Genomic DNA, 15,096 nt, shown 5'->3' with positions numbered 1-15,096 from the left:
TTTGCCATCTCTTGGAGCAAGAGCGACAACAACACAACCAGTTGAAACACACATGGCAGAAGGCCAATGACCAGTTCCTGGAGTCTCAACGTTTGCTGATGAGGGACATGCAGCGAATGGAAATTGTGCTAACTTCTGAACAGCTCCGACAAGTTGAAGAACTGAAGAAGAAAGATCAGGTGAATAGTGGTTTTGTAGGACTTGTTTGCTTTGTAAATAAACCAGCCCACCCCAACATGTGATCGTATATTACTTTATGTATATTACATATTGACTTAAGCCTGAAACAATGTTGATGTATTCCATTTCAGAAAACATTATATCTGTATTTGAGAGATTTTGTTTTTCAGCTTTAGAAATGGCCTCGTCTGGGTGGATGGGAAGGAATGATTTAGAAATGACCCTCTTCAGTCTGCACGTGCAATAGTGCATATTTCTAAGAAAATCTTTCTCTACAGTTCTGTCTGCTTCTCAGACAGAAAGTCTGAGAAGTTTAAATCCTCAAGTTGAGGATTTAGGTTCTAAAGTACAGATCTAATTGTGTTAATCCAGGCCATGTCCTCCACTCCAGTACTCTTGCCTGGAAAATCCCATGGACAGAGGCGCCTGGTAGGCTACAGTCCATGGGGTCGCTGAGGGTCGGACACGACTGAGCGACTTCACTTTCACTTTTCACTTTCATGCATTGGAGAAGGAAATGGCAACCCCCTTCAGTGTTCTTGCCTGGGGAATCCCAGGGACAGGGGAGCCTGATGGGCTGCCGTCTGTGGGGTCGCACAGAGTTGAACACAACTGACGCGACTTAGCAGCAGCAGCAGGCCATGTCTTTCATGACATTGCTCTAAAAGTCTTATTAGAAGGTAATGGGTGAGGATGGAGAGGCTGAGTGGTGTGAAAAGACAGGTGTCTAGAGTTCTACATACCCAGCATCCTGTTTCCTCATCTTAAAAAATTATTTAAATTACATGAGTAATACATAAATACATTCTCATGTTAAAATACTTTGTTTTAAATACAAAGTGAAAAAATGAAGTGATAATATTAAACTCTCCCTTGATATCTCACACACCTCCCTTCCCAGAAATAGCCACTTTTTAAATCAGGAATAATCCATTTGGAAGGTAGTATTCAAGACCATTTCTTTGTGTTTATAAGTATATGTTTAGGTTTGTTTGTGTTTTCCCTGTACAGCAAGAATCATGGTATAAGTATTTATTCTGTAGCTTATTTTTATCGTGTCATCTTGGATATATTTTTCAGAGGTCTGTCTTATTCTTGTTAACTGGTAGCATGGATGTACTGTAATTGATTTAATCCTTCTCTTTGTAGTGGGCATCTAGATGGTTTCTTTCTTTTGGTCATTTCAAATAGTTTACAGCTTATATACTATGTTGTATATATATTGTGTATACAAATGCTTCCTTAGGATAGCTTCCTTAGGAAAATACTTTCTTAGGATAGCTATTTAGGAGTTTTCTAGGTATTGTAACAAATATTTTAAGTTACCTTGTATAGTTTAGGTTAGATTTTGTTTTTAAGAAGTTTCTTTTTAAATTTCTTTCCTATCTCTTGTCTGACTCATTCACCTTGTATGTAGACACAGTCAACTTGAGGATTTAGATTCTAAAGTACAGATCTAATCATGCTCTTTCTGCTTCCCTTTAGAACAGTCTAAACTCCAGAACTGGTTGGTCATTTAAGGCCTGTGTGCCAGCATTGTGCCAAGGCTTTATATGTAAACTTTTATCTCATGTGGTTTTCAAAACAGATACACACAAGAAAACTTTCCACATGAGACAGGGACTAATGGCATATCTGAGGGTTGACCAGTCTCTGGTTCTAGAGTCTAAGCACATAATCATCATCCCTTTCTCCATATACCTTGCTACTCATATGCCTGCTCTTCCATGCCTCTGCCTCTTTTATGTACTTTTTTCCCTGGAACCCTTGCTTGTCTCAAAATTGGCAGATTTATCTTAGCAATTCTTCAAGATCAAGCTGAAGTGTTACTCTCTTTGGGCCCCCTTTCTGGCTGCCTTAGATGAAATCTTTATTTTGTTTTTCTGTAGAACCTTGTACATACTTGAATAGTAGTCTAATTGTGTGTTTGTCCCTCACCACTGGAGTGTTTGGGTGGGGGGCACTGAGGGTATTTTTCATCTTTGTTTAGTGAACTATTGTTACCAACTTTAATAATTCGTTTGTATTTCATATTAATTTGTACATGTTCCAAATGGATGTGTAATGCCAAAGCTTTTTCCTGTTTGGTTCCATAATAACCTGAGGGAACATTCTGTGTTAATTTTCTATCTTGGATCACTTGAAGAAGAGGAGGTGATTTGCTTTCTTTTGTTTGGCTTTTCACATAGTGTACTTCTGTATTTGTTTTGAGTGGTTAAAGAACCATGCAGTATACATTACCTGAGTAATATATATTTTTTCTTTCTAACTTTCAGGAGGAAGATGAACAGCAAAGACTTAGTAAGAGAAAAGATCACAAAAAAACAGATGTTGAGGAGGAAGTAAAAATACCAGTAGTGTGTGCTTTAACTCATGAAGAATCTTCAGCTCAGTTATCAAATGAGGAGGTACAGTGACCCTATAATTAAAATCATTGTATACACAGTATTTCCATTTTTAGCTTCTCATACATCAGTCAGTTACATTGTTCATTTGGGAAGTGTGTATACTACTAGGTGAAAATGAGATAAAATGACTTTTATATTCAATTGTTTTTATAGTATTGTGTGTGTGTGTGTGTGTTAGTATTATAGGTAGTTCTGTTTGAAATGTGCAGGTTCTCTCATGGTCTGTGAAACAGATGTTCTTTTTTCTAGTGGTTCCAAAATTAAAATACTAGGAGAAAAATTAAATAATACCTGCAAAATCTTTTCTGATATGAATAAATATTTTTATACTTTGAGCTTTTGTTTAAAGGAAAAGAAATTATCTAAAGTATTGAAACACTTAATTCTTTGTGGCATGTATTTGAGTGTTAACAAGTATTAGGTATTAAGCCCTGAGAACAGTGGCTGGGTTTGGAAGACTGTCATGGGTAGGGTAGGACATTTCCAGTGTTGGGAATGGGTCCAGTAGAGAGACCTGGAGGTGGAAAGTGTAAGGCAGTGTTCCTATGGCCTCATCACCTCTACCCACATGTGGCAAGTGCCTGCTCATTACATTTCCTGTTTTTAGCCTGTCCCACTCCATTGTACCCTCAGTATTACTATCAGATTGATTTTGCTTAAGTGCAGCTATAGTCAGGCTACTCCTCTACTCAGAACCACCACTCAGTCACATTACTTACACAAGTAAGTACAAGGTCCTTACTCAGGTAGTCAAGACTCTTCATAATATGCACTCTGTTTTAACCGCATTGGTTATCTTGTGCTGTACTCTCCACCTTACATGTTGGTTCCTTCACCTGGAATGTTTACCTCCCTCTGCCTTTCTGAGTTCGGGAATCCTATTCATCCTTCAGGACTCCAGCTAAATACCTCCTTTTTTTTTTTTTTTAATACCTCCTTTCGGGAAAGGAAATGCTTCTGTTAATTGACTTTAGGGTAAAAAACTAAGGTCCCCAGCTTGTCATATAAGAGCCTTACTTACCATGCTCTCCGCTTCATCACAGCAGACCTTTCTGCTCGCTGTCCATGCTCATGTGCATTGTCTGTACTGTCTAGAGTTTCATACTCATTCCCCCACCTCCTTTCCCTGCCTGGTGAACCAGTTTCAGTTAAATGGGATACGGATCTTGTCTCACTTTCAAAGGTATCATGTTTGTGTTTAGTTTGCAGATTTATGCTGAACCATGTATAGTCTACTTCCTGGTGGCTTGTATTTCCATGTTTATGGATTATTTGACATTGAAAAAATGCTTTAAAAAATCCTGGTGAACACTGTAAAGTATGATGTAATTGTTTTTGTACATTCTCTGTGTTGGCTCATACACTGGGAACCTTGGCCTGATTTTGCTTTGCGCTTTTTTAAATAGTTAGACTTCCAAGAGAATGTCTCAGTTTTTGGGTGCTGCCAAATATTATGTGGTTTCTGCATCATGCAGTCCTGTGTCCAGGAATGTTTGGGAAAGTTTCATACTTTTAAAAAATATTTTAGCAGGAAAACAGGAAAGGGAAATTTGTTTTGATTTACAGTGAGTGAAGCACTTAAAATTTTTTAATTCCGTCTTAACAGATTTATACTAAATGTTGTTTATAACATTTTCTGACACTGAAATCTCTTATAGACTTTCAGATCTTATGTTTTGCAGTTTGAATGTTGAATGTATACTTGTTTTGTATTGAGAGTCAGTGACGGTTTACCTTAGCCTGTTGATTTAAAGTTGACTGCTCTGGAGACTTAATTAGATAATAATGTATTGCTAAAGACACTTAGAATGCGTAGGACCCATATCTTCTTTGATCTAATGCTTAGAATGTGCTTTTATCACTACAAAAGTAATATATATTCATTATGGACAATTTGGAAAGTAGAGAAAGTCACACCAAATAAAAATAACTGATAATTCTACTACTCAGAGATACCACTGCTAACATTTTGGTATGTACCTCTCCTTTCTCTCTTTTTCCATTTCCAAAGGTAACATATATGTGTTTCTATTTGTCCTTTTTAAACATAATAGAGATTGTAACTACATAATGTTTTACCTACATTTCCCTCTTAAATCTATTTATAAAGGTTTTGGTACATCAGTAAATGTTCTCCTTGAAAATGTTATTTAATTAGTAACAGTATTTCAGCATGTAAGTATATATACTGTAATTCCTTAATCTCCTACAGATTGGTTTGTGCCCAGGTTTTAATTTATAAAGGTAACTGAGTGACGACATAGAGAGATAAATGCCACTGAACAAAAATTTTAACCTTACAGCTGCCTAGACATGAGCGTCATGGCACACCATGCAGAGCCACATGGTGGAAGCCCCATCAGAGCTGGTCATGAAGCAAGAGCAGTAGCAGAGGGAAAGTGTGGACCACAGCTATTGCTGGGATTTTCGAGGGAAAAGCAGGGCAGGGTAGATCACATAGGACTAGCTAGTTGTTATAACTCCAGTGGGCTTTGGGGCAGAGAATCTGTCTTCAGTTTTCTGGTACCTGGCCTTGGGTTGATTTAGGGCAGGGGAAATACTGGCTTGGTGGATAAGAGTTAGATAAAGGAGTTGGTTGTGGGTGTTGACCTGGGATTGGTTGATTTGGATGTGAAAGACATAGTGATAAGCAAGTTGTTTATTATTTCTGGGAGTTAGCTAAATTGGAAGAGGCAGTCACTCCTCAGCCAGCAAGGCCTTCAAAAGGTCAAAAACATCATAAAATATAGAAAATAAACACAAGTTGTTTCATTTTTCGCTAGTAAAAAATATTTCATTATTATGAGTAATGCCATAATGCTATTATATATAATTCTTTGTTGTATAAAAATCATGGGTTTATCTGATTACTTCCTTAATGTAAGTTCTTGGGAAAAGAACTGCTGAGTTTAAGAGCATAAACAAACATATTGTTGAATCATCTTTCAGAAACACTGTAACAGTTTACAGTCCCCTAAAGTCCATATTCCTTATAAGTAAGTACTGCTCTGAGCACCCTGGTCTGTGCTTCTTAAAAGGCCCTCACAGCTTTTTGCCCCATCCCTTTCCCTCTTCAGTGTGACAGAAGCGTTGTGTATGATAGTGTTAGGTGTCAGGTCTTTTACAAACTGGCAGAAGGCATTCTCATCCCAGTTTCTATGAGGCTGCTTATCTGGGACCTTTGCCATAGCTTGCTCAGTATATGCTAGATTTGTGTTCCTTGGCCATCTGAATTTCACAGATTAAAAAACCTTAAAAAAAAATTTAGAAAGAACTGGAGGAATTAGCATAAAAGTTGTCAACTTTGTATTATGCCAAGTAAGGATATTTTTAAAACATTAAAAGAAATCTACATTTTAGTCTTTTATAGTTCATAAAAGTAAAGGCATTAACAGCAAAAAGTAGAAAGGATATAACTTAAAAGCCAGTTATTTAAATTGAATAAATTTAATTTTTAGAAAAACTTGCTAAATATTCCTTGTTTTCTAATTTTCCTACTAACTGTGCTAGAATGGTACTGCTGTGCTTTTTGACTTTGGGAGTGTGCTGCACCACATTAAAAAAATGGAAATATAATTCACATAAAAATAAACCATTTAAAATGTGCAATTCTGTGACCTTTAGGATATTCACAGTGTAGTGCAGCCATCACCTGTCTCGTTTCAGAACATTTTCATTGCCCCCAGAAGAGACCCTCATATATCATTAAGGAGTCACTCCCTACTTTATTTTCTGACAGCCACTAATTTGCTTTTGGTCTCTGGATTTGCCTGTTCTGGATATTTTACAAGGATGGAATCATACAGTGTGTGACCGTTTGTGCCTGGCTTCTTTCACTTGATGGACGCCTTATTTACTGTGCTGATTACATCTTGCTTGAAACTTGGTTTCCAGCATACAACATTCTCCTCATTTCCTTTCTATTCTGGCTACTTCTTCCTCTGTCCATCCCCCAAATGGACAAAAGTGATGTTTTTCAGGGCCTTGCCTTTGGTTTTCTTCTCATCCTGCAGACTCATCCAAGGTGTTCTGATTTGCTGTCATAATTATTACTATATGGTGGTAACTCCCAAATCTCTATTTAAAGATTTCTTTGTCCCTCTGCTGGGTGGACATCTCCACTTGGATATATAGCAGGGCCCCATGTTCAATATACCCAACACTGAATTTCAGGAGACCTTGATTTCCTGTGTCTGGGCTGAATTCCTCTCTTTGAGCTTCCAGAGCATTCAGTACATAGCTGAAACCTGTCATCATTTTATCAACTATGATATTCTAATAGCCTGTTTACTTGGTTCACTTGTTTATTTTTTTCATGAAACTGTAAGCATCTTGGGGTCAGAGATTGCTCACAGTTGTATCCTGAGTGCTTGGTTTAGGGCCCAGCATATAGAATACAGTCAATAAATGTTTGTTCCGTGAATATACAGAGGCAGCATACTAAAAACTGTCATGTGTAACATGTGGCAAAATACTTTATAAAATGTGATCATTTTTCTCTTTGAAAATAACAGGAATTGTCTAACTTGGCAATATATTTTCCCATTTCAGGAACATTTAGATAGCACCCATGGTTCAGTCCATTCTCTGGATGCAGACTTACTGTTGCCATCCGGGGATCCTTTCAGTAAACCAGACAATGATGTGTTTAAAGATGGACTCAGGAGAGCACAGTCTACAGATAGCCTGGGAACTTCAGGCTCGCTGCAATCCAAAGCTTTAGGCTATAACTACAAAGCAAAATCTGCTGGGAACCTGGACGAATCAGATTTCGGACCGTTGGTAGGAGCAGATTCGGTGACTGAGAACTTTGATACCGCCTCCCTTGGGTCACTGCAAATGCCAAGTGGGTTTATGTTAACCAAAGATCAGGAGAGAGCAATCAAGGCTATGACACCGGAGCAAGAGGAGACGGCATCCCTCCTGTCGAGTGTCACACAGGGCATGGAAAGTGCTTATGTGTCCCCCAGTGGCTACCGCCTAGTCAGTGAGACAGAATGGAATCTCTTGCAGAAAGAGGTGAGCTCTCCTGGCTTTGCCTCTTACTTGCTCTGAGGGATCTGGGTAGCTCTGAATTTATTGTTCATTCAAGAGATAGCCCCTGGAGCCAGTGCTCACACTTGTTGCCAGAAAATGGGTGTTAATCCATGTTGTCTGACCCTTACATTTTCTGCTTTGGCTGTTCCAGGTGGTTATGACAGAAGGGAACTTACTAGCTGATTGTGTTGAGTGTAATCATCACCTGACGTCACACATCTTCAGTTGGAGTGATCTGCCTGAATAGCATAGCTAAGTTTGTGTAGCCTGAATTTGTTTTGCTTTGCAGTTTTGTGTAATCTCAGTGTATTCTAGGAGTCATACTTTCATCTTTCTTTGAAGTCTGAAGTTTAGATGCTTTTCAGTAGTTGATGCTGAGAGTGAGTTTAAGGTGGAGTTGGAAAATATGGGAGAGAAGAGAAGGCAGCCTTTAATGAGGTTAATTTTCCTGCTAATAGTATTTGCAAACTAAGAAGTAAGATTAGGAGATAAAAGCTTAAATATATAGTTGCATAGTGCTTTACAGATTACAAGCCCTTTCACATAGCTCTTCTCTTTGACCTTCTTGATAATAATGAGACAATCAGGGTATGATTTTCTCCAACTTTAGAGATAAGGAAACTGGCTCAGAAAGGTCAGGTGAGTTGCTCAAATTTCCCCTTTGACTTAGAGGCAAAACCTGGATTGGGATTCACATTTTATGACTTCCAGTGGTTTCTTTTACTCAGGTCCACTTTTCTTTAAAGAAACTTGGTTAGCAGGTGGAACAGCTTGTTAAGGCTGAAAGAAACTATTCTCCTTGGGCTAATGCAGAACATGTGAAAAGGTGCTACTTAATTGTTTCATACTTGCTTTGTGCTTGGAGCTGGTGAAATGGTTAATTGGCACTCCGAGCTCCTGTCTCCTCTTGTTGGCTAGTATTGATTTAAATTGTGTGTGCCACGGTATAGTACCTTTTACTTTCCTTGTGTTTTCCTCAAATGTGGTAGTTTGGGGTCCCGAGCCTCTTGGTGATAAAGTTGTGTCCCTTGTTTTCCTATCATACTTGTATGGGACTTAGGATTTTTTAGAATTCAACTCTATATTATAACTTCTTGCCATAAGTCCCTGAATAAATTGTTTACTCCGTTTTCTACTTGGAGTAGCATAGGTAAGACTACAAGTATTCCTCATGTATGTTTTGTGGACTTATTTTGTTCACTCTAATAAGAGATAATTTTGGTGTCCTTCAGATACACAATGCTGGAAATAAACTTGGTAGACGCTGTGATATGTGTTCCAATTATGAAAAACAATTACAAGGAATTCAGATTCAGGAGGCTGAAACAAGAGACCAGGTGAGTTTCTTTTGGGGTGTGCAAAACTGGTAAGCTGTTGTTTTCATTGGAGCTGCTGAATTAATTGCTTTTCACCCCTCCCAATTTGCTTTATGAAGTTTATCCATCTTGTGAAGTCTGAAATAATCTGGTGCTTGTGATGTCAGTTACATATCCAGTGGCAGGACATGACAGAATTTTTGCTTTTGTGTGTCTTTGCATGGCTAGCTTGCCCAGTACCACACTGGTCAGCTCAGCTGGCATATCTCCTCTCCAACCTGTTCTTTCTGCTCAAGGCCTAGACAGGTTATTGTCATGAATGCATACACATGGAAAGTGCTTTATGATTATGGAGGGTTAGGGAGATAAGGGGTTTACTATTGCTTATTGGATAAAAGCTTAATTGAATATTACATTAACCATTGTTTGGACTCTTTGTTGCTTATTGCCCATGTCTTGTCATAAATTTGTTGAAATAAGGGTAGTTTATGGGGTCACAGAAATTAAGATTTGGTAGATCAGATATGCTGAGATTGACAAGACCTTTCCAAATACAATACAAAAACAAGACTGGGAGCTGGCTGTGGCTCAGATAATGAACTCCTTATTGCCAAATTCAGACTTAATTGGAGAAAGTAGGGAAAACCACTAGACCATTCAGGTATGACCTAAATCAAATCCCTTACGATTATACAGTGGACAAATAGATTCAAAGGATTAGATCTGATAGACAGACTGCCTGGAGAACTATAGATGGAGGTACGTGACATTGTACAGGAGGCAGTGATCAAGACCATCCCCAAGAAAAAGAAATGCAAAAAGGCAAAATGGTTGTCTGAGGAGGCCTTACAAATAGCTGAGAAAAGAAGAGAAACGAAAGGCAAAGGAGAAAGGGAAAGATATACCCATTTGAATGCAGAGTTCCAAAGAATAGCAAGGAGAAATAAGAAAGCTTTCCTCAGCTATCAATGCAAAGAAATAGAGGCAAACAATAGAATGGGAAAGACTAGAGATCTCTTCAAGAAAATTAGAGATACCAAGGGAACATTTCATGCAACTGCTGCTGCTGCAAAGATGGGCACAATAAAGGACAGAAATGGTATGGACCTAAGAGAAGCAGAAGAGGTGGCAAGAATACACAGAAGAACTATACAAAAAATATCTTCATGACCTAGATAACCACGATGGCGTGATCACTGACCTAGAGCCAGACATCCTGGAATGTGAAGTCAAGTGGGCCTTAGGAAGCATCACTATGAACAAAGCTAGTGGAGGTGATGGAATTCCAGTTGATCTATTTCAAATCCTAAAAGATGATGCTGTGAAAGTGCTGCACTCAATATGCCAGCAAATCTGGAAAACTCAGCAGTGGTCACAGGACTGGAAAAGGTCAGTTTTCATTCCAGTCCAAAGAAGGACAATGCCAAAGAATGTTCAAACTAACGCACAATTGCACTCATCTTACACGCCAGCAAAGTAATGCTCAAAATTCTCCAAGCCAGGCTTCAACAGTACGTGAACCATGAAATTCCAGATGTTGAAGCTGGATTTAGAAAAGGCAGAGGAACCAGAGATCAAATTGCCAACATCCGCTGGATCATGGAAAAAGCAAGAGAGTTCCAGAAAAACACCTACTTCTGCTTTATTGACTATGCTAAAGCCTTTGACTGTGTGGATCACAATAAACTGTGGAAAATTCTTCAAGAGATGGGAATACCAGACCACCTGACCTGCCTCCTGAGAAATCTGTATGCAGGTCAAGAAGCAACAGTTAGAACTGGCCATAGAACTACAAACTGGTTCCAAATCGGGAAAGGAGTAAGTCAAGACTGTATATTGTCACCCTGCTTGTTTAACTTATATGCAGAGTACGTCATGCTTAAAATGCTGGGCTGGGTGAAACACAAGCTGGAATCACGGTTGCTGGGAGAAATATCAATAACCTCAGATATGCAGATGACACCACCCTCATGGCAGAAAGCGAAGAAGTAAAGGGCTTCTTGATGAAAGTGAAAGAGGGGAGTGAAAAAGTTGGCTTAAAACTCAGCATTCAGAAAATTAAGATCATGGCTTCCGGTCCCGTCAATTCATGACAAATAGAGGGGGAAACAATGGAAACAGTGACAAACTTAATTTTTGGGGGCTCCAAAATCACTGCAGATGGTGACTGCAGCCATGAAATTAAAAGATGCTTGCTCCTTGGAAGAAAAGTTATGACTAACCTAGACAGCGTATTAAAAAGCAGAGACATTACTTTACCAACATTACTTTACTATCTAGTCAAAGCTCTGGTTTTTCCGTAGTCATGTATGGATGTGAGAGTTGGACTATAAAGAAAGCTGAGTGCAGAAGAATTGATGCTTTTGAACTGTGGTGTTGGAGAAGACTCTTAAGAGCCCCTTGGACTGCGAGGAGATCCAACCAGTCCATCCTAAAGGAAATCAGTCCTGAATATTCATTGGAAGAACTGATGCTGAAGCTGAAACTCCAGTACTTTGGCCACCTTATGTGAAGAGTTGACTCTTTGGAAAAGACTCTGATGCTGGGAGGGATTTGGGGCAGGAGGAGAAGGGGACAACAGAGGATGAGATGGCTGGATGGCATCACTGACTTGATGGACATTAGTTTGAGTAGGCTCTGGGAGTTGATGATAGACAGGGAAGCCTGGTGTGCAGCAGTCCATGGGGTCACAAAGAGTCAGACACAACTGAGCAAATGCTGAACTTGCCAAATACAGTGCCTAATAGTGGGTTCCTTGATAACATTTAGAACATAATATAGAATTTCATGAGAGTAGACTTGTGAAAGTATATACAAGGAAAAAAATAATTTTTTTTCTAATATTTTCAAATTGTTCTTTGGTTATTATGGAAGTGCTACCCTAGTCTTTAAGCTTAAGCTGATTAGAATGATGGCTTAATATTTTCAAATGCCTTTGGCATGAATTTCCTCCGTGTGTGTGTGTGTGTGTGTGTGTGTGTGTTTAGATGCCTTAAAGGTAAATTTCTAAAGCTGTTTGTGAAGCTAATATAGCAATAGATGGCCTCTGGTAGTTTGGTACAGGAATGGGTCATCTTGGGTTCCATAGTCATGTCAGACATTTTGCTCTTGCTTCAACGTGTAGGCACTTTGCTGGGTTCTGAGTGTTTAGATACAGAGAGAACACAGTACTGCCCATGGGGAGTTTTTAGTGTTTCAACCCAAGCCATCCTTTCAGTGTGGGTTGTTCTTGTACAAATAGAACTAGATGAGGAGTAGAGACATCTAACTTAACTATGGGATGTTAACTAGGGAAGATTAGGGTTCAGTTCAGTTCAGTTGCTCAGTCGTGTCCGACTCTTTGCGACCCCATGAATTGCAGCACGCCAGGCCTCTCTGTCCATCACCAGCTCCTGGAGTTCACTCAAACTCATGTCCATCGAGTCAGTGATGCCGTCCAGCCATCACATCCTCTGTTGTCCCCTTCTCCTTCTGCCCCCAATTCCTCCCAGCATCAGAGTGTTTTCCAGTGAGTCAACTCTTCGCATCAGGTGACCAAAGTACTGGAGTTTCAGCTTTAGCATCATTCCTTCCAAAGAACACCCAGGACTGATCTCCTTTAGAATGGACTGGTTGGATCTCTCAAGAGTTAGGGTTAGGGTTCAGCTAAGTTTGTTTTAGAGCTAGTAGGGAAAGGGTGTTGAAAGAGAGGAAAGATGTGAACAGTCATGAAGGAAAATTGTGTGTTCCAGGGACTGTGACTAGTTCATGTGGCTAGGCAGAGGACGTGTGAGGGTCGGGAGATAGAGAGAGAGTTGGGGAAAATGGTGGGAAAAGAAGCTCCAAAGGGAAGGCCATGATGAGATCACTGAGGGGAGCAGTGTTGTGATGACTGAAGGGGTTTAAATTTTATCTTGAAGACTTTGGGAGGCATTTAAGGATTTTAAGTAGGGACTTAATATGATTTGACTTTCATTTTAGAAATATTTATTGTGTTAGTGTGGATTGTAGACTGGAGGCTGAAGACAGATTAGAGTCAAGGAGGCCAGGGCCCTAGCCTAGAAGACATAGGAGAGGAAAAGCATATATTTTCAAATGGATATGAAAAATGTATTGTTAACTGTAAAGCACAATATAGTTAACTCATCTCAGTTTTTTCCTAAATTGAAAAATACGATTCTCAGGAAAAAAGATTATATTTAAAATTTCCTGGAGCTAGGGATTTAAAAAAATTCTATGAAAATTCTGGTACTTCCTTCTAATTGACATTTAAAATTGCATAGGTGAAAAAACTACAGGTGATGCTAAGGCAAGCAAATGATCAGTTAGAGAAGACGATGAAAGATAAACAGGAACTGGAAGACTTCATAAAGCAGAGCACTGAAGATTCCAGTCACCAGGTAAATGAGGGTTTTAGAATGTGACCCGTGGGAGATGACTGAGTTGTTTAAATGAGAGAGTTCTAAAAACAAAGTAATATTTTTTTCTTGCCCCGAAGATCTGACAGTTCTGTTATTTTCCATCAGATAAAAATATCTCAAACTGATCTTTCTCTGGTGTCTGTTTTACAGATTTAAGGAAAATAACTTTTGAAATAACTGATTAGTGAATAATCAGGAGGCTCTGGCTCCCTTTTCCCCTTTGATTTTTATTAGGTTTTTCTGCTGCATAAGAAACCTGCTGACAAAGATATTAGTTATCTTCTTGACTTTTTGAAAAAGTGTAGCATGCCTAGAAAACCCCCCAACCTTATATACAGATACACCAAACATACCTGAACTAATATCTGTATAACCACCAAGATTGACTGATAGAAACCTAGCTGCTGCTGCTGCTGCTAAGTTGCTTCAGTCGTGTCCGACTCCATGTGACCCCATAGACAGCAGCCCACCAGGCTCCGCTGTCCCTGGGATTCTCCAGGCAAGAACACTGGAGTGGCTTGCCATTTCCTTCTGCAAGAAACCTAGCTAGTACGTCAGAAACCCTCACTTCCCCCCTCTGCTTACTGTTTTCTCCCCGGAAGTAAGTATAGCCCTAACTTAACACCGTTAGATCAGTTTTGTCTGCTTTTTTATTTTAACAAGTGAATTACATAGTTTGTATTCTTTTGTGTCTGTCTTTCTCCATTCAACATTGTGGCGTTCCTGGTTACAAATGTGTGGCAGTTGTTATTTTCATTGTTGTATAGTTGTACAGTTCATTATATGGTTATATTATAATTTATCCATCTTAATGTTGATTAGCCTTTGGGTTGTATACATTTCTGGGATATTATGAATAATTCTACTTTGAAATTTTTGTATAGGACTTTTTGCCCATGTTGCTGCTGCTGGGTATATGCCTAGGAGTGGAATGTCTGGGTCAAAATGTTCAAAATGTATGTCAACTTTTGGAGATAATAGTGCCAGAAAGTGGTTGTATGAGTTTATACTCTCCCCAGCAAATTCCTGTGGGTCCACAGTCTTGGCAGACTTTGTTTTATTTTAACTATAGCTGTTTTGGTGGGTGTGTAATAGTATTTCATTGTGGCTTAGTTTGCATTTCTGTTATGACCATTGAGGTTATTTAGCATTTTTTGTGTCTATTTGCCATTGGGATATTGTTGTGTGTGTGTGTGTGTATGTATGAAATTACTTCTCAAGTCTTTATTTTTTTTATTGGGTTGTTTCTCTCTCTCTCTTTTTTTTTTTCTCTCTCTCTTTTTTTTTTGCTTGTTCTTCTCTTAGGAATTCTTTACATGATCTTGTTAGAACCTTTGCTGATGTGTCCTGAATGTCTTCTACCTAGTACCTTATGTTTTTGTTATTTTAATGATGTCTTTTGAAGAAGTTTATTAACTTTAATATAGTTAAATTTATTGATCCTTCTCTTTATGATTTAGTGATTTTTATCATGATCCTGGGGTTATGAACATATTTTCATATATTTTGTAGAAGCTTCATCGTTTATAGCTACCTGCATTTATATCCAAAATCCATCTAGAAGTGAGTTTTATGTATAAGCTATATATAAGGGTAAATTTTTATACATTCTTTTTTTTCATTTGGATAGTCCATTCCTGTACCATTTAGTGAAAGATTACCTTTTTATCATTGCTCTGCAAGATCATCTTTGTAAGCTATCAAGTGAACATACATGTGTGGGTCAGTTTCAGGACTCTATTTTAATTAATTAAT

At 38.7% G+C, this 15,096-nt stretch overlaps 1 protein-coding gene across 4 annotated transcripts in view; it reads left to right on the top strand.

The window, feature by feature from the left end:
- RABEP1 (rabaptin, RAB GTPase binding effector protein 1) overlaps positions 1-15,096 on the top strand; it is a 96,754-nt gene that overhangs the window by 62,303 nt on the left and 19,355 nt on the right. For 3 of the 4 annotated variants that reach the window (XM_061390828.1, XM_061390829.1, XM_061390830.1), the window contains 5 exons: positions 1-179; positions 2,457-2,588; positions 7,140-7,607; positions 8,858-8,962; positions 13,204-13,320. In XM_061390828.1, the coding sequence (XP_061246812.1) occupies positions 1-179; positions 2,457-2,588; positions 7,140-7,607; positions 8,858-8,962; positions 13,204-13,320 (1,001 nt within the window). The remainder of the gene's footprint in view (positions 180-2,456; positions 2,589-7,139; positions 7,608-8,857; positions 8,963-13,203; positions 13,321-15,096) is intronic. The other variant, XM_061390831.1, reaches the window with a different exon arrangement.

This window comes from Bos javanicus, chromosome 19 (genome assembly GCF_032452875.1).
Source record: "Bos javanicus breed banteng chromosome 19, ARS-OSU_banteng_1.0, whole genome shotgun sequence".
NCBI lineage: Eukaryota > Metazoa > Chordata > Mammalia > Artiodactyla > Bovidae > Bos > Bos javanicus.
This window is presented reverse-complemented; position numbering and strand designations above follow the sequence as displayed.